This window comes from Ziziphus jujuba, chromosome 1 (genome assembly GCF_031755915.1).
Source record: "Ziziphus jujuba cultivar Dongzao chromosome 1, ASM3175591v1".
Classification (NCBI taxonomy): Eukaryota; Viridiplantae; Streptophyta; class Magnoliopsida; order Rosales; family Rhamnaceae; genus Ziziphus; species Ziziphus jujuba.
The window spans coordinates 20,115,204-20,135,838 of record NC_083379.1 but is presented as its reverse complement, the minus strand read 5'-3'; the positions used below and the strand labels follow the sequence as shown (position 1 = coordinate 20,135,838).

At 31.1% G+C, this 20,635-nt stretch overlaps 1 protein-coding gene across 3 annotated transcripts; it reads right to left on the bottom strand.

Annotated features, from left to right (window-relative positions):
• Positions 1-1,170: 1,170 nt before the first annotated feature.
• LOC107422974 (sphingosine kinase 2) lies at positions 1,171-7,140 on the bottom strand. 3 transcript variants are annotated; one of them, XM_025066733.3, is made up of 11 exons: positions 7,025-7,140; positions 6,491-6,862; positions 5,900-6,022; positions 5,669-5,769; positions 4,867-4,939; positions 4,556-4,642; positions 4,378-4,455; positions 4,198-4,268; positions 2,580-2,858; positions 1,774-1,896; positions 1,171-1,608 (listed from the first exon to the last, which is right to left on the bottom strand). In XM_025066733.3, the coding sequence occupies exons 2-11, from the start codon at positions 6,816-6,818 to the stop codon at positions 1,417-1,419; spliced, it is 1,455 nt and encodes a 484-aa protein (XP_024922501.1). In that variant the 5' UTR covers positions 6,819-6,862; positions 7,025-7,140; the 3' UTR covers positions 1,171-1,416. The 3 variants fall into 3 exon arrangements, with proteins under 3 accessions (XP_024922501.1, XP_024922503.1, XP_015887975.1); XM_025066735.3 differs by having other exon boundaries at positions 6,491-6,858; positions 7,025-7,136; XM_016032489.4 differs by lacking the exons at positions 5,900-6,022; positions 6,491-6,862; positions 7,025-7,140 and having other exon boundaries at positions 4,867-4,942; positions 5,669-5,758.
• Between the last annotated feature and the right edge of the window lie 13,495 nt (positions 7,141-20,635).

The following is a 20,635-nucleotide window of genomic DNA, read 5'->3' as shown; positions in this document are numbered from 1 at the left end:
ATTTTTGTTTGAGCAAGAAAATGTTCAGCTGAAACTTTCATATTAATGGTCAAAACTTATTTGTATGACTAAATTTTATGACAAGGTGGATGAAATTATATAATTTTTAATATAGTTTTAAAATGTTGATTTTACTACCTTTTACTTTTGGAAAAAAAGAAAAATGTAGTTGAATACCTCATATTCTTTTCATTATAATTTGAAAGTGGATGAATTTTTATTCAGATCAAAGTTTGGACCTTGGATTTGAATAAAGTATTTTTAATGATTTTATCCTAAGCTTATCAATACTTATATCTTATATTTAACTCATATGAGATAGTCATTAATTTGCGTTAGTAAAAAGTTAACTATAATCAAGTTTGCAATAAATTGAAAATTGAAAGCTTAAGTGAAAATTGTGACAATCTCATATTAGAGGATATAAAAATACAATGAACCAAAATATCTATGAAATATTGATACTATTACCCCTAAGCTATATTAAAGTTGCACTTTTGAACCCTCACAGCAAACTTAAATACTAAAATGACCATCAATGTCCTTTCACATGCTTTGAATGTGTATTTTTTGGTTAGCCAATGGACTGAAAATTTTAAAAGTCCTTACCGTGCAACACATTTGAATTCAAGGGTTAAATGCCAAAAAATGGAAAGTTCAGGGACCATAATGCAACAGTAAAATTCAAGGGGCATTCATGTTAATTACCCTAATATTTATTGTAAGTTCAAATTCTATCAATGGTATCATCTTTTGTCAATATTTCACAAGTGAAATAACAATATTACCCAACCCAATAAAGCACCAAATATTCCCAAGCAAATCAACATCAAGTATGTCCGCACATGGAGAGCTCAATTGATAATGAACATTGGTGTTAACTTTCAAATTTTACGTTCAAGTAGGTTTGGAACTAAAAAATTCCAACATATTTAACACAATAAAAAAAAAATAAAATAAAAAATTTTAAGCACAAACAATTAGATCGAGCAGTCTATGGCCACAAACAAATTAAAAATTAGCCATGAGCAAAATAAGCAATGCATTTTGCAGATTTCAGTCCCGTTCAATCTTTTTAGAAAAGGGGTCAAGAAGCAGTATCTCTTGCCACCACTCAGTGTAGGTTTGAGTTATATCTGTTAAGATTGATAGCAATGAAAGATGAACTCGAGTCCAAAATCCATGTGCAGCAAAAGGGTTAACTGCATGGTGCTTTTATTATGATCACTGGAAGTTACAAAAAATTATTTTTCAGCATCTAGCTTGTTTAGGAATTTCTCTTTTCTTTGATTCCGTTATTTCCCCCTATAGTGGTTCTGTACAGGCATAATAAAAGTCTAGGGAAGATCCTTTGTGGCAAAAAAAATGTCTGTGGAACTATAGTCAAGAACTTTTTTTAAAAAGGATGATCAAACTCTATGCAGGAGAAAATAGGGTAGCTAAACCTTGATCCACTGTTATTTGAATTTTATCATAGGTCATCATGGTCCTCTGCTCGCATTTGTATGTGCCTTTGCCTCTGGCCAGGACCTCACCATCTGAGTCTATAATCCCTTCCTTGGTCGGGTCATTTGTACGTGTACCAGGTTCCAAGATGAATGCTTTCACCTGTATTTTGTTGTGAATACAGAAAAGGAAACCATGGAACCGTTTTGCAGACAAAATCATTTACATAGTAGTTAAAATAATAGTTAACAAATGACTAGGATATCTTTTGCAGACTCATCTATCTAATGAACTAGAGTAAGTGGCTTATTAATATAATTAACTCACCTTGAAGTACAGAACATATGGTGAATTGACATGGCCTCCATTGTTCAAAGTCGTCAATAACGATAGCAAGGCTAATCTTGGGCAATCCTTGATAACGATCAAGTCCATATAACCATCTGAAAACTGCACGCAGCAGGCACAAATAACAGAACGGCATCATTCTTTGCATATATAGTCCCAAATAACCATCTGGTAATTGCACATTGATTGGCAAAAAAACTATCTTGTAAACAAGAAGTATCCCAAATAAACTGAATATTTAGAGTCAGAAAAAGAACCTTCTGGAACATTTATCAGAGAAATTTTTGCAGCAGACGGAATAAATTAAATTTATAAACAGCATACAGTCAAGCTCTGCAGCTATGTAAATTTCACTGGATATGCAAACATGAAATTTCAACATATCTATTTATGGCTCCACTATGAAGAAGCAGTTAGTTTAAAATAGAAGATATAGGTAAGGGAAGAATGCACAGAAATAAGTTATTATTATTATTTTTTAATGCAAAATCAGGCTCAGGAAAACAATGTAGAGTTTAAGACTCAATCTGTTAAAAGGGTAAATATAAAATCTCTGTAAAAGAAGAAAGCTCATATACTTCTTTCAAATCAAAATCACCATGCCCAAGTTACTTTGGGATTACTAATCTATAAAATGAAATACAAAGGTTTTGCTTCAGACAAAGTACCTTAGAATGAAGTGTAAGCATGCAAATCAGTGGAAAAAAAAAATAATAAGGATCAGTAACATTTAGAGAGAGAACTCTACATAAAAGTAGCAAATTTTCATCATCTTATACACCAACCTTGGCTTGAGGTGCTGCCATCGTGTCTTCACCCCCCCAAGCTACATTGTGAAGCCATACTGAAACAAATGGCCCATGAATAGTTCTCCACTCCATATTTTCCAAGTTAGTATCAGGTCCTCGATAATGTCCCCGAATCTTAACAAGTTCCTCTTGACTCGGACCACGCACACCATGCTTACTGTAACTAGTTGGTTCTCCATAAGTTTCAGAGCCAGGTGCTGGCACAAAGGAAATACGTCCATCATACTGCCTCAAATCTATAATGCGTTGAAGAGCCTGAAAAACAGAAACACTTAGCATCATGGTGAAAATATGTAAGTATAAAATAAACGAATATTGATGCATCATGATGAAAATATGTAAGTATAAAATAAATGAATATTGATTGATATATTTCTGGCTGATACCTTTACAATTGACATTGATGAGTTTCAGTATTGTGAGTTCATTAATAATAAAATGTCATTAGCATTGTATATTAGAAATTTAGTTAGATTTATACAAACATTATGTTTCATGTATTTATGTCTCTTTATATGGGGAAGGTAATTTTTTAAAACAATTCACAGCAAAAGAAAAATACAAAGTATCATGGCAGCAGTGGATAAATTTGGATAGATATTATCATTTTTTCCATTGCCTATCTTTTGTACACAGCACTAATTAACTTATCTAATTTGCTCTACGAAATATAGACAAGTATCTATGTTATACAAAATAAAGAGAATAAATCTTGATTGGTTATCCTTTTTTACAATCATGTTTTAAGAGAGAAAGAAGAGAGCAATGACTATATCAAAACTTTAGGCGGGGAAAGATACCATGGCAAAAGGGTCATGCTATCATTGAACTAATAAGAAATAAAATAGAGATAGAATATGCATGTTAAAAAGAAAAAGAACAAGAACAAGAAAAAATCTCAGAGTGGCACTTGCCTCCCATCGCCCTTACTGGCTCCACTACTGATAAGCATAAGTGTTTGTGTTTCAATAATATTTTTATGAATTTTAAAATAAGCTCTTGCATGGGGGTACTAATGCCAATGGAACGACATGAAATCTCCATTACTAAAAAAAATCCCACATGTTAATCAGCCAAATTAGCAAACTGTCTATGGAACACTTTTCAACCAATAAAAATGCAGATGGCATGCAGATGCATATTCCACCGCTTAATGCTCTAATTTGCATATTTTATATGCATGCACCCAAAAGCAAGAAGGTAGAACTTGTAATGAACTATGATCATACCAATTCGAGACACAAAATTTTGCATGATCTATCCTGAGTAACTTAGTTAAATTAAAATAAACATCATGAAAGCAAAAATTAGTTTAAAACATTATGAAATATTTTTGTAGAAAACTACAGCCATACTAAATTAACATTCTGTAATTCATTTTAGCATTCTGAATAAGACAGAATTTGACCGAACTTAGACTATGCATTTCAATGTTTGAAAAAAAGTTGTTTTCTTCAAAATTCCAGTAGCATTTTAGTTATGGAACAATATTTGATGCATCTGTTAGAAAAATGTAAGATATATGGACGCTAGAATACACAAAAACACTAATCAGATGGAGAATGAGAAATATCATGAAAATTTTAAAACATACATAGAAATCAATACGAGCACTTCCCATCCACCTGTACTTTTCGGATTCGATGTCAACATCTGCTATCAGTCCTGATATGAAAAGAAACTCTATAAATGATGCAATATTGTTGCAACATACAGTGACAGGCAGAACCAGAATAAAAAAAATAAAATTATACCATTCCCGATTTTGGCTTACCCCAACAAAGCATCAATACACTAAAAAATTTGGTCTCCCCTTGTAATAAGGTAGCTACATCCAGTGAACGCTTATGGCCTGCCAATAGTTAAAGCATGACGAAGAACTTTCTTTAGTAAAACCAAAGTCTCATAAAATTGATAACATAAATTTAGTATATCAAATCCCAAAGTGCAACCTCGAATAATGGAGAGAACAGCATTATACACTGTACATGGTTCACCAACAGCATCCAGAAGAGATTTTGCCATGCCGTTCCCAGTACCTGAAAACATTTTCATTCATTAAAAAGAATATTTTTAAAGAGGCCTGTAGAATGCTGACTTTGATGCAGAAAGTATTAAAATACTTGTATAATCCCATAAATAATCTTATGATTCTATGGCTGATACATGTATAACCAGTGTTTGGAAATTCTCAGATTTGCCTATCATAATCCAAAGTGCTTTCTAATGCAACCTATGCAGAGTGAAACAAAGAGAAATGAACCTGCGGGAACTACTCCAAGAGGCATTTTTATTGCAGCTTCCCAATCCTCTCTCTCAAGAAGTCCATTTACTACCTACTAAGTTGTGCAATAATTGTAAGACAAGAAAAATCAACAGTGGTTAGGAAGAAACCAACATTAAGTCAATTATCAATGTTTGAGTTGATAGTTTTATAATGAAAACACAGGGATAATAAAGCACATCTTTATGGCTGTGGGACAGAGGTAATACTCTATACCAGCCAAACTATTTTTCAGGCTATACCAGAAGTCATTCTACCATTGGTGGGTTTATGTACTCAACCCTACAGGTATAATCTGAAAGTCCTATCAAAAACCCAACAACTGTTGTACAATAAATGAAACACTGGTCCTATCACTATATCCTTTTTGATTAATTTATCAGCACACAAGTCGAAGTTCGAAAACTACACAAATGTTGGCTATGATAATTTAACAGCAGTAAGTGAACCTGGAATAATTGATGAGTTAAATATATATAATTTCACTTGAAACACCTAATCCTAAAGTAATTTGAAGTCAAAAATAGAAGTCCCGATAGGTGTTCTGGTTTAATTAATTAAGAGAGCACAACACCCATTAAGGGTTGAAATTAAGCTAAATCTGTAGATTTTTCAAACAAGTGAAATTCATAACCATTGAAAAAAAGAACTTGCTGTCACCCCAAGTAAATTCTTCAGGTAGCTGCTTCAACAATGCATAATGGTATTCCTTAAATTTATCATCCCAACAACAAAAAATATATAATACTATCCATGTAGCCACCAATCATAAGCAACCTACCTCGACCAGAATTCCATCCCCACTAACACATACAATGCCATCATACTTTGAAAGATCTGATGTTTTAGCAACTTCTTTTGCATGAAGCTGATATTGAGTTTCTGCAAATTAGATTCAAAGAATAAATATTTTGAAACAAAATGGATCCATATCCTAAATCGAGGAAAGAGCTATATACAGAATACATGGTTTAATTGAAAATAAAAAAATGAAAAAAAAAAAATTCCAAACCTTGCAATGTAAATTGAACATCAGCATCCACGAGAAGAGGTTTTACTTGATCAAGAAATATATTTGAAGCAGATCTACTCCCACCAAATGGGTTCACAAACACGAGGAGCCTCTTAGGACGATCTGTTGCAAATAGAAGTTAAAGCTAATCATCAATACAATATGCAACAAATAATGAAACAGTAAAATCCATCAGAAACTTGAAATATGAATGAATAATATCAATAACCATTTTTATTTCCAAGTAATTAAACGAAGAGATAAATAATCCAAATCAGATTGAAACTAGATAGCCAATAATATATAACACTAAAAAGACACTTTTTTTTATTGTGAACATCAGTTAAAAGAGCTCACTTCAAACTACCTAATTATATAAATGTTCGATATTTTCCTCCGTAAGCGGTAAAAAATTAAAAACAAAATAAATAAATAAACCGATATTGAAATTAAAACAATACTGACTCCCAGTCCGAGAGATTTAAACATTCCTACACTTTCGTGCGAAACAAACACACACACACACAAAAAAAAAAAAAAACCCAAAAACGATATTAACAATAAGAAAAAAAGAAGAAAACGGAGAATTACCAAGAGCATCAATACATTGCCGGAGCTTCTCGCACCAGAGCCTGTGCATGTCCTCAGACAAAATCTCGAAGACAAAGTCCTTCCTGAGCAGAGCTGTCCTGGTGCCGACACAGCAGATTCTCTCGGCGGCTTCGACAACGGCCCTGATCTTGATCTTGGGACCGTCCGAAACAAACCCAAGAACCTGCTTCTCCACTATGAGACAGCGTTGACTTCCCTCCGACCACAGAAGCACACCGTCCCCGGAAAGAGTGAGAGGCGTAATCGTCCCATTGACGATGACCCTATCGGACACAAGCAGCGGAGAGGCCTCGGTTTGCTGCTCCATCTTCGTAGCTGAAGATGGTTTTGAATATTCCTTTTGATCTCTTGCTTCCAATTTGGAATTTTGTTAATGAATGATATAAGCAAGCTCGCTTGAGTTATACGGAACAAAAATAATAAATAAAATAAAAAAGAAAAATAATAATAAAAAAATATAAGGAGGGGATTCCTATGTGGAAATCGAAAATGAAAACAAGGGCAATTGATTACTTGCGTTTTCGAGTAAGCCGCCATGCCGTTCACATTTGGTTCCTTCTCCATTTGGTTTCTCATTATAGCAAGCGTTTTTCACGGCTATGGATATTCGATATACATTATCAAATTATAACCAACGAAACTAAAATTTTAAAATAAAAATAAATATTTTTTAATTAAAAAAATTTTAAATTACTTATTATCGTTTTTTTTTTTTATTCTTTTTGAAAATTTTTGAAATTCACATAAAACTGTAAAATCTTTGGTATTTTAATTGCCGCAAAAGTAAAATGAATGGCTGGTTTTTGCATTTTTTTTCTTTTTATTTAAGTTTTTGAGTTATATTTTTTCTTTTTTGCCCTTTTTACGGCTGTGATTGTAGATGTTTTGTAAAACGATAACTGATGTAATTAAATTCAAAAGAAATTTTTACTGTCTTCTTTCTGTAGAATGAAATTGGATTGATTTGAAACCTTTTCAAACTTAATATTTAATTCTCAAATGAATTTTTAAAGGGTTTTTTTTTTTTTTTTTTTCTTTTTGTTTTTGTTTTTGCAAAAGGATATGGCTGTGAGTTTCTTTATTGGTCATGATATATCATTAAAGAGTGGTGCCTCATAACTTATCACATTGGATTATTTGTATCTCAATCTCAAGATAAAGTTTTCATTAACCTACTTATTGATCATGATTAATGATAAAAGGTGGAGTAATTGTTTTTGTGGTGAATAAAGAGGAGCAATTATTGTAGTATTATTTGTTTTACTTCTTTTATTGGTTATGATATATTTTTGAAGAGTGGTGCTCATAACTTATCAGGATTATTTGTATATCTCTCAATTATATATATATATATATATATGTATATTCTAAATAAAAATGAAAAATTGAGTGAAGCTCAACATGATAAAACTTATTTATTAATCTTAGACATTTAAACAACATGAATAATCAGATATAAAAAAAAAAAAAACAAAACATTTTTAAGATACCCATCATAATTGTCAAAATTTAACTCACTTAGATTTAAATCAATAAAGTGATAGTTTAATGTGCAAACTAGTTGATCCAGCCTGCCAGTAACAGTAACAGGATAAGAAACCAAACATGCTTAACTCTTTTAATTAGGATATCAATTTACCTTGAATTGCCTTGTCCTCGCGGTGCTTTGCTCCTAATTAGAGTGGGGATTTCTTGATATTGAGATGGCAGGGACATGTTATAATCAGTTGGAAAAATTCCTAATAATAATCTTTTGTCTCTGAGGTGTGTAAGCATGCCACTTCAAATTTATAACAATTCTGTAATAAAAATATGCACCAACTGAATCAAGCTACTTGAATGATTGTATTGATTATTGAAGAACAAAATAATTCACAAAATTAAATTGTTTTAATAATTAAAAGATTGTAAAAATAAAATTGCAACTAAGAACAATTAAGAATAATTGTCTAATTAAAGCAAATTCTAATAAGAGTAAACTAAATAGTTTGGAGTATTATAATTGTATGTAGAGATGTGTGTATCCTCAAAACCAATGGAGTTTCAACTTATATAGAAAAAGTTAGTTAAGATATTTCACACACTTTTGATGTCGGATTGCGGCAAATTCTAGCTTGAAGATTTCAATTTATACACGTGCCAATCACGTAACCTTTTAATTTCCAATTAATATGGACCAATATCAATTAATTAATCTTCCAAAAATAATATTTTAATAAATAAACTATTAAATATGGAAAATTTAAATTAAGGACCAAACATTGCCCCTTTTCCTTTGTGATTTTGTATTGAAATGCAAAAAATTGCAAAGCAGCATTAATGCATTTTTCTCTTCAGTTTTGTGCAAGCTTCATGCCAACAAATTCTTTTGTTCACCAAAAAAATCATTCAAATATTCACATAGACATAGCTGTCCTAAATCTTTCATAAATCAATAATGCTATGGATACAAAAATTTTAACCAAAATTATAACCCAAATAATATGGTATCTCACATGACACTCCACCTAATAATACCATGTCATTAATAACATTCCCAATTAATCAATTATTAGTTTTTATTTTTAGGGTTTATAATTGTATTAAAACATGATCTACCCAAAAAAAAAAAAAAAAAAAAAGAAATCATCGTATGCAATTTCTCCTTCAAGCCACCATCGCCTACTTGCCCATCATAGCATTTTTCTTTCTTGAACGACGAGGAAGAAGAAAAGCCAAATAATAAGAATTTATTTTGAGGTTTATCTCAATCTTTTTTCAGGTAATGCCCCACAAACTGAAAACACGTTCCAAGCTTTTTTTCTGCTTTTTTGTTTGCTTTCGAAAAACAGAAAAATCGACAACAAAGAAAAGGTAATGAAATTGTTGTTAGTGTTTGGCTATGAATTCAGTGAGTGGTACTTGGAATGGTTACCAGCAGTTGCATATGTGGGAGGTATTGCTACTCCTCTAAATTACAGATGGGTAAGTCATATATATACATATAACATAGATTTTTATTTATTTATTTGGCTTTGTAGTTTATACGTTAAGCTATCAATGGTTTTATTTTAATTTTAATTGCATGGGTTTGAAGAGGTGATGCTTGCCAAGGAGATGGTGAATCCAATATTGCTGGTGATGGATAAGAGCTGTAACAATTGGTTTTCGAAACTTTATGATGAGAATCCACCTGTGCCCGTATAACCGACTATCCGCTAGGGTGCTGATCCAATACAGATGAAGATCGGACCAATCACTAGAGCACAAGCCAAGAGATTTAAAGACAACCTGGCTGTATTCATACAGGGAGTTATCAATTTTCAAAAGAGTTTATCCATACCCGAAAATCTAAGACTCGTTTTATGTGTCCAAGTGGTGGAGGCCATGTTGGATCCGGGGTAGGTGTTTTAATGCATATGTGGACTCCGAGCAGCAAGGAACGGGTTCAACACTTTTGAACTCAATTAATATCACCAAGAGGCCATGGAATCATGTCAAGGTAGAAGCAAAGCACCTAAAACCAGCTTGTGTGCACAACACCAATATTTGGTTGAAAATGTCATGTTTTACCGTTGGCTTTGACTACATTTGATGATCAAGCAAGTTTGACTTATTCCAATCAAAGGCAACATATGGGAACTAGTATTAATCCTATTTGGCATCCTACATGGCTTATGGAAGCTGATTTGGAGCTTAAATTAGTCATTGATTGGTTAAAAAATAGCTTAGTTTTAAAGATAGTCAACTAGTTTCCTAATTTGTAATTTGACTTTTCTTTTATGAAATTGGTTATTTATTTATTTATTTGCTGGACAGATTAATTTAAGAAAGTTATTATTTATTATTTCAATTGTAAATTAATTAATTACTAATTCAAAATAAGAAATTAATTAATCTAAATTAGTTTAGGAAAGCATTGTAAATTCGGCCAAGCTTGTTTCCTAATTCCTTTGGGCCGAATTTTATTTAGCAAGTTAGGGTTTATTGTTTTGTGATTTTAGCCTATTTAAGGGCTTATTTTTCAATGAGAATACACCTTTGATATTAACTATTGTGGTGTCTTCATTCTATACCAAAGTTTCTAGTCATAAGTTGATTAGAGGTTGAGGTTTCCATAAGAATCTAAACTTAATCGTGATCTAGGCTACTATAACACGGGTTTAGGAGTAAGTCCACCTTGGTTTGTATCACTTTGGACATATGATTTGCCTTCTCTTAGATGGTGGGTTTCCTTAGAGGAAGTAAAAAATTTAATAGGAACATGGACTTGTATGTTGTTTCTTTGAAATCTACGAATTCAATGCAGACCCATTACGATTTTTTGCTTAGTTGCTGGTTTAATTAGTATCTTATTCATATTCACAGTTTTAAGTATGGAAGCAATTAAGAAAGGTTTTGCAAGGGATTTACCTTTGAGTTACTTATGGGCACTGCTCTTATTTGCTTCACATTAGGTATAAAAGCACTATACTCTTTTCTGTGGTGTATCCGTTATAGATGATATATAGTCTTTTCAATTACCTATCATATGAATCTTTTCGTTTCCTTAGTGTGTAAGAAATCAGCTTGAACTTTCATGGTCAATGCTACCATTCTCATGTGTGAGAGAAGGAAAAATAGGCAGTTGAGGTTTCCAAAGTGTATAATAATTTAAGTTCATAGAAAATCTCAAAAATTGTATAGTTAAGGTTGGAATTTAATGTCACCAAAGCCCACAAACATATAATATGAGCTGCAGCATTATCTATTTGGGAACTATTTCTTCAACTTTTGACTCTTTTTAGCTTCCATAAATAGATATTTACCACTTGTTAAATTCAAGACTGAAGTTACATGAACTTTTGAAAGCAGTCTTTGCTTTAGTTTTCAAACATATTTTCTACCCATATTTTCATTCACTTATCAATTTCGTAAAGATTATAGGAACCCAGGAGGAGATACATGAGTTGCTACTTCATTTTGCTTATGTTGGAGCAACTGTTGTTAGAATTAAAGGAAGGGATCCACTAGTGTTTGGAAGAGGTGGGCAAAAGATGGATTTTCTACAGCAGCAAGGAATCGAAGTGAATGTAATTCGAGACATCACTGCTGCTTCAGGGATAGCAAGGTTTTTGCTAAACTGAAGGATCTTGCTAATGAGATTGCATCAGTAGATTTACTATCACCAACACTGATCATCATTAGGATAGAGACATAATTGAGATGGCGGAAGAGAAATTAGTAGAAGGGTTCAACAATTTAGAAAAGTTTGTTAGCTTGGTTATTAAGCTTGTTTTAGGTTTTTACAAGTTTATTTTTGAGGTTGTTAACTCTTAACTAGTTCTGTATAAATGGTTAAAAACATCAACATCCTTTGTAAGCTTTCTAATTAATTTAGTAATACAACTTTGAAAGTTCCATAGATTTTCTTCCATCTTTGGTTTTCTAGACATTTTTCTTATGAAAGGTTGAGATTTTCAAATTTCCAAGTATGCATAAAAATGATCAAAACAAGCTTCAAAGTCCAACCTTTTTTTTTTTTCTAATATATATATTTTTGGATAAAACCTCATAAAAATTAACAAGCGAAGTTTGTCACATCATTGCAAGAGAATTGTGCAGCCATCAAAGACTCTTTTCTATCTTAGAACAAATACTATCAATTGTAACGGAGTCACCATATATAAATCTCTACAAAAGAATATTCATGAAAAACCAGAAAAATACTAAAGAAGTTGCTTAATAGAGTGCACCAGAAAACATTCTTGAATAATGCGTTTTGCTTAGACTTGAATTGACAGCTTGAAAATAATCAATTTCAATAATATCCTCAAACAAAGAAACCACCAACTGATAAATTTAGAATATCAAAACATCCTCAGATGAAAATTTATTTTAAATAAGGTTTTTGTTTTTATTTTTAGATTTTGAAATTAACTCCACCACCTTTTCAACACTATACAAAAGTACTAGACAACATAGGTCTAAAAGAATGTAGCCTATGCAGTTGCTCCCATTTTCATTGCCCAAATTTTTGTCACCCTATTTAAATTGAAATTTAATTCATAGTATTAGATACTGATATTTGATAACAAGACAATATAAAATATTTATATATAAAAAATAAACACATTTCATAACCACAAGCTCATGATAATGAAATGAAGTATTAAATACCTGTAAATGGTTCTCTAAAGTGGGCATAAAATTAGTTTGGCTATTCATTCAAATATCTTGGCTATGAACTTGAGAAGAAGAACTATAAGACTCATTTAGTCCATTCGAAAAAGTTTCATTAGCTCCAAAATTCAATGTCCTATTTACCTTATACCAAGATATATCAAAATAATTACTTAAATTAGTTAAGCAATGACATATATGAGTATGTTTATGTAACAAAAATCATATAGTTATACTATACCAATTTATACCTTTGATATAACACTCTCTTATGCTCCAAATGCATAAGCTTTTTCAATGTCCACAATAGAATTTAAGTCACATGTTCATCTGTTCGATTTCTATGAAACGAAAAAGAACATTAAAAATAATAAATAATAAAACATCAATAGCAAAATATTTCTAAAACATATTAATTAATGACATTTTATTTCATAGTTTTATTATTTTGCTACCATCGATTTCTGATCGTATTTTCTCTTCTTTTCTTTTCTGAAAAATTTGCTCAGCTTTAAATTGCTTTCTTTTAAATGGAGGACAGCCTTTACTTCGAACAACCAATGGAGTAAGAACTTCTCCATTTTTATTGGAAACATTATTCTCCTTGCCACTTATTGTCTGAGCATCCTTGTCAATACCTTCATTCAATATCAATTTCATTTTCAAATTGTGAATCACCTCCATCACCATGTTACACTTATCATCACTATCAGTTGCCAAATCTACAACCTCAGAAAAATGAGTTGCACATCTTATCAAATCGATATGTTTCAGGTTTGGCACTCCAATCAACATGATTTATTCTCACTTTAGCAAGACATCGTTTTACATCCTTCCTCCACCGTCTTAAAATATACTTTTCTAGAACACAAACAATGAAAGAAACACGTCGATTACTCTCTCCAGTCATTATATCTTCATCCATTACAAATTGGTATGATTTTTCTACAATCTCTTTACTTGAAGCTAACAACTTTGCAGTAGTATAACAACTTTGATATTGTTTTTCAATATCATAGCTAGTCATACAAGGGATCCAAGAGTTAAAAGAATTGAAATCTTCATGGTTTTTTTTTTCCAACTTTATCTTTTAAAGCATTATCATATTGCTCCACAAATTGTTTTAAAAAGGTTTTTGAATTCACATACCCATCAAAAAATGCATGCATACTTTCACTACGTTGAGTTGTAGACATACCTGCCCATAAAATATCCTTAACAAATGCAGGCACCCATCGTCACCTCTCAATATACAATCCAGATAACTATTCATTGGAATGAAGAGCATACTTGTTAATGAAAATATTCCATCGATTTTCAAATTCATAATAAGTTAAAGAATCATATATAGCATTGTGAAAAGCAAACTTGATAGCTTCATACTGCTTATAGCTTTTCAATTTTTTGGGTAATTTCTTCTTTATATGCCACGGACACCACCTATGATGTGCATCAGGAAAAATAATTTCAATTGCATTCTGTATGGCTTTATTTTGATCAGTAATTATTGCAGTTGGAGCACGACCACACATACATGCAAGCCAAGACTGAAACAACCAGGTAAATGTCTCAGTATCCTCTTTAGAGATCAACCCACATCCAAGTAATATTGATTGTTCATGATGATTGACCCCCACAAAAGGCGTAAAAGGCATATCATATTTATTTGTTAAATATGTAGTATCAAATGTGACCACATCCCCAAATTCATTGTAAGCAGCCCTACTCCTTGCATTCGCCCAAAATAAATTTTTGATTCGATCTTCATAATCTAAATCCAACATATAAAAAGAAGCTTGAATTATCAGCTTGCATTTTCAAGAAATATTTTTGAATTGCAGTAGCATCACCTTCCTCTAGTCGTAAACATCTAATCTTATCAATATAGTTTCTACAAATTTTTTTTTCTAAAAATTTCAAATATTCATGTCCACCGGCTTTAACCACCAAAGAATGAAATTCTTGTTTAGTCTTATTCCAGCTTTATCATTTATTTTGAACTTCCTTTGTATATATGACTTCATTTCTCTATTACTTTTATAATATCGAGCTTTTCTTGGAGTATTTAATTCATGGTTATGTTCAAGAGCAATAGAGCCAATTTGCCACCTTCCATCTGGACATTTACCAGCTCTAAGCTTAGCCTGACAACTTGTTTTTGTCACTGGATGCAATTTCAAAGCACTTCTTGATGTACATTTTGACTTGCCATTACGTGAGCATGCCAATGTAATGTATTTCACCTTTCCATCATCTCCATTACTTGATGTCCTTTTGCTAATTTTGAAGCTTTTTTCCTTTCCATAAAATTTATAGTATTCCACTAATTCATCAGGTGAGTAAAAAATCATTCCAATCCTAGGCTCTATTTTGTCTTCTGTGCTTGTTGTAGTGTCCATTTCTTTATTATCAATATCCTAGTTTAAATATTATAAAATTACTTAAATTAAAAACAATTATAAATTAGCATAAAGTAATTTTATTTTTAGAAATTGATTATACGACATAAACATACCTTAGCAAGATTTCTAGATAATAAATATGATTGTGCCCCTTTTTCTTCTTGTTGCTGGTGTTCAAGAGGATGAAATTCTTCACTATGTGGAGGCAAGCCTTTATGAACTACTTTTACTTAATATAAAAATTACTCATTACATAGTCAAGTGTAACATATCATATAATAACAAAGACAATACTAACATTATCTATTAAAACTATGGAATGACAAAGTTTTGATAAAAATAGCATGAGTCTATTACTCTTATATTGCTTGCAATAGTTGCTTCCTAGTGGTTTCCTTACACTAGATGCCAAAAGATCTTGTTGAACTTCTTGTGATACGGAACACTATGTTAACTGTGATGGAGAATTCTTATTATTTGGCTTTTCTTATTATTTGGATTATTATGTCATCCTTTTCTTGAATTCGTAGCCAAACACTAACAGCAATTTCATTACCTTTTATTTGTTGCCGAATTTTCTGTTTTTCGAAAGCAAACAAAAAAGTAGAAAAAAGCTTGGAACATGTTTTCAGTTTGTAGGGCGTGGGGCATTACCTGAAAAAAGGTTGAGATAAACCCCAAAATAAATTCTTATTATTTGGCTTTTCTTCTTCCTCGTCGTCTAAGAAAGAAAAAAAGCTATGATGGGCAAGTAGGCGATGGTGGCTTGACGGAGAAATTACAAACGACGAATTCTTTTTTTTTTTTTTTTTTGGAGTAAATCATGTTTTAATACAATAATAAAAACTAAAAATAAAAACTTTAATTGGGAATTTTATTAATGACATGGCATTATTAGGTGGAGTGTCATGTGAGATGCCATGTCATTTGGGTTATAAATCCATAGCATTATTGCTCATAAATATATTTAAAGCTACACCCACATCTTCAATATTATGGAAAATATACACATGTCCTGTGACACCCCACTTGGCATCAACATGTATTTAATCAAATCCATGCCTTCTATCTTCGCTCCACTATATTCTTATTTAAATGACCAAGCAACTTCATGCTTTCCTTTTTGCCAATTCGCATAGAACCCATGAAATATTTTCTCAAAATACCAAGATTTTCTTACTCAAATTGAAACCTTGTGCTCATCTATATTGAACGCCCAATAGAGCCGTGGATTCCAAGATTGATCATAGCATCCATGCTAACTCACCAAGATGCATATCCTCTACACGTTAATTGCATGCCAGTTAAACTTGCTGGCATCTTTTTTCCTAATTTACGGACCAAATCTTATGGAAGTAGTCTCATGTAGTTAAAAAATTTGTATCCCATATTTCATTCTTGGCATCCAAGTCTTTCCAAAACAAATGGGATCTTTCCATATCGTGATCATCTTGTCTTTTTAATTTGAACATTAACATGCAGCCCATCAAGGTATCATTCTGTAATATACGGTGGATATATATGTATAAATATATTTTTAAAAAGGTTTTATAAGTATTTGTTTTTAAAAGAAAAAAAAAATAGAGTTTTTATCCTAATAGATTTTGGTTATAAGTATATTTCAATTTAGGAAATTGAAAAAAAAAATAATAAAGGTATTTACTCTATTTTTGGTTTTATAAAAAAGAAGGAAAATATACGTTTATTTTACTTTTACGTTGTTTTCAGCTTTGCGACGCTAGGATATCGGCTAAGTCTTCTTCTTCTTTTTCTTCTTTTTCTTTGAGCCCTAAATGCCATTAGAGTTAATAGTAAGGGCTTCTGATCTTAATTTAGGGTTTTGGTTTTCCATTAAAGATTGTTAGGGATCTAGTATTTTTGGAGATTTTGGAATTTTCTGATCAAGTTTTGGGGTATAGTAAAGAAGATCCTGAATCTTTGAAGTTGATCAAGGTTGGTTTTTCTGATCTTTTTATGTTATATGAGATTTATTTGAGATGTTTTGGGGTTATAGAAGTAATGATTAAGACTAATTTGAAGTATTATTGTTGAAACCCTAATCTGGAATTTATATGGGGATCTGTACAGAGTGATTGTTTGAATTTATTTAAACTATGTAAAAGTTTATTTTAACATTAAAATTTATATGGATTAAAATAGACATGTTTATGAATTTGTAAAAATTTATTTGGGTTGATTTGGATCTATTTTCAATTTATTATGAAATTTTGAATTTATACATTCTGTCTGTTTTTCTGTACGACTGTAATATGGCTTGTATGTAAAAATTTCAAAATAGATTCAAATGAAATTATTTTTACCTTAAAATTCATATAATTTATTATATATATGTATAATATTAGTATAAAAAAATTTAGCTTCAAATTATGTATATTTTGGCCGTGGTGATTTTCTAAGTTACCTATACTCAACTATCTAAATTAATTTTCTAGTCTGTTTAGCAAAGAATAAAAATTCAATTTAAAATAGTTTTCGATATTTATTTGACCTAATAAAAGCATTATAAATATATATAATTAAAAGACATAAAATTTTACTGCTTTTGGACTTGTATTTTATTTTTAATAAATTTTTATGTAGATAGGACTCCCTGTGAAATGCTGATTTTCAATTTCTGTCAATTAGTTACTAAATTTAATTTGACAATGTTTTCGACATTTTTTTGGCTTTTAAAATTTTGTAGACGTATGTATAATTGTTTAGTTTGAATCTGTAAAATTTCAAATTAATAAAAAATTTCACAAATGAGAAACAGATTGAACATATAAATGAAGGCTTATGAAAATCTAGTGGTTTCAGTATTTCTTTGTTAACTTTTCAATGAGTTTTGAATGGTTTTTTCATTATTACTTTATGAAATGGTTTTAGTCACAGTTACTTATGCATGTGTACAGTACCCTCATAATTTTTCAGACTTAGATGATGTCGTTTGAATAAAGAATTAATTTCTTGTTTAGAGACTGTTTATGGATTAATAGGTTTTTATTTGGCTTTTGGTGATTTGATCTTGTTCTAGACTTATGATTTTAAGATTTGAGGGTTAAGCCATGGTGATCTTATGGTATCAACTCTTATTCATTTAGTTTGGATTTAAGAGCTTGATTTTAGGATTTATATGTAAGATAATTATGGTATATGATGGTTCTGCTTTACACTTATGAGAGATTATTGGTATTATCTATAGGTTGTTAATCTTTTGTGAGTTTGCTAATCAAGGTAAGTTACTGGACTTTTTAATAGAAACCATATCAAATATGTATATATGTTATTGATTTGTTTATGTTTTTATATAAATTTATGTTTTATGAAACATATATGTATTGTACAAAGAAATTATTGGATTATTGATATATATATTTTTGCTCTAGTTGTTGGTACTTAGTAGGCATTTATGTGATATGTTATGATATGTTTTCGATTGTTAAGATGAATCATGTAAGGGTATTTTCTCTAGTAATTTATGGTTCTTTACCTTGGGGTTTAGACATATTGTTTCATGTGGAAGGACCTACTGATGATCACAGTAGGGATATGACTTATATTTTCGGGTATAAGTGTTTGTTTTTAAAATTTATATTTCACCACTTGTTACATACCTGACACTCGAGTTTATATGGATTACCAATGGATAATGTTATGTTATGCCAAGTCTGACTAGGTAGTTAACAATTAGAGTTTATAAGAAAATTATGTTTACATTGTTGAGGATTATTTTTGGATATTTATTCATTATCGTTTTAAGTATTTTTTTATTTTTGTATTTATGAAAAATCCAGTAGCTTGCTGAGTTTTATACTGATTATTTATTATTATGGTTTCAGGTACACCATAGTTTCAAGGTAGCTGGATTTGGCATATGATAATGGTGTTTAGTTGTTTTTATTTTTTATTTTTTTTATATTATTTATCTTGAAAGACCTTTGGGTGTTGGAGTTTATTTTAGTTTCATTTTCTTTTGAGATATTTTAGATATTATTTATTAATGATGTTCGGAGAGTTTTTATGTTCCGCATTATAAGTTTTATTAAGTGTTTTAAGTATGACTTTTATTACATTTCTAGTATTTAGACTTAGGGTGTGACACATTCAATGTATATATTTAATATTGCACAGCCTGTTCGTTCACTTTCATGCAAGTTGCACTCAACTTCCAAGTTATTGTTTTATTGTGTTCAGTCCATGCACGTGCACGGCTGATGGTTTCACAGGTAGCTTCTCATCTATATGTTTTGGTTCAAGTCTCCTCTGACAAATTACCACAACGAGTCCTCCCGCTCTTGTAGCAAAGATTCCAACAACGACATCTTTTCCTCTTCAAGGTATTGCATCTTTAGCCATTCTTTCTAAGAATCCCACTGCAATTAAAATTTCATGTCAGCAAGTAATTAAGCCAGCTTTATTTGTTTAATTACATTAGTTATTGCATGCTTATTTTCATATTTTCTTTGTTATTTGATAATCTTCTAATGGCCATTTTTTTGGAGATACTAATTGATGGATTACTTGTAGGATGGTTTCAAACAATAGGAATACGGTACTAGTCTTCAACTGATCAATGATAAGCTATTACCATCTTTTGTCTATGCCATCAGTTTCTTCATTATTGGTCATTATTCCATGCCCCATCCACATATGTATGCTTTTCCTTTTAGATATCTCTATTGCCAACACAACCTAATAAATCTACACTCATGTAATATAAATATATAATATATATTTATATATGTCCAACCGACTATTTGCTTAACCCCTTTTTTTTTAATCAAACTACTTTTCAACAAACAACCTTGTTATGTCATGCTAACAAGGTCATGTATTTGTTTTAGATATTTGGGTCTAGTTTTTAACATGCAAACACAACCTTACTAAAGCTGAAATACCAAAAATAATGAGGCTCATGATACATCCTCTCAACATCAGATAGTAGTGGCTTTAGTTTAGCATACTTGGAAAAAAAATTAAAATATAACTTAGTATACCTTTTATTTTTTATTATTGCAGGCTGCTGATAAAGAAAAACTGTCATATGTGGAGCAGCTTGAATATGTCATTAATCATACCAAAGATGCTGTTGATGATAAGATCTTGATCGAGAAGAACCAACTCTATAAGGAAATTAGCCTCTATCCTCGATACAAAGACAAAATGTCTAGTGAAGTTAAAGGTCTAAACTCACCCATATAGAAGTCTACCATTCTCCTTAGTATCCTTGGACTGGGCTAAGTGGGAAGATTCCAAACATTTTAAGTCATGGTTGGTTACACCTCAGGAGTGGATTACATGGGTGGATCATCTAAATCCATTTTACGACAATACCTAGAAAAGATCTGGAATCTATGTCGTGATATATCTATCTTGTCTTTGACATTCCTTGCAATAAAGGCCTCATTGTAACTGCACTGTGTTTTTTATCTTTTGTTACCAATGCTTTCAATTTTAGGTTTGGGATGATGACACCAACCTTGTTGGATCTAGCTATTTTGCTTGGCCTTAAGCATGGAAAACTTCTGTCCATTACTTCTCCATCTTGATGTGGCATGTCGCATTATGAAGAAGCTAA

Coding starts and splice junctions, on each gene's coding strand:
- LOC107422974 (XM_025066733.3), bottom strand. CDS start 6,818: ATGGAGCAGCAAACCGAGGCCTCTCCGCTGCTTGTGTCCGATAGGGTC. Junction 4,269..4,377: donor TGTATTGATGCTTTGTTGGG/GTAAGCCAAAAT, acceptor TTTTCATATCAG/GACTGATAGCAGATGTTGAC. Junction 1,609..1,773: donor CATATGTTCTGTACTTCAAG/GTGAGTTAATTA, acceptor AACAAAATACAG/GTGAAAGCATTCATCTTGGA.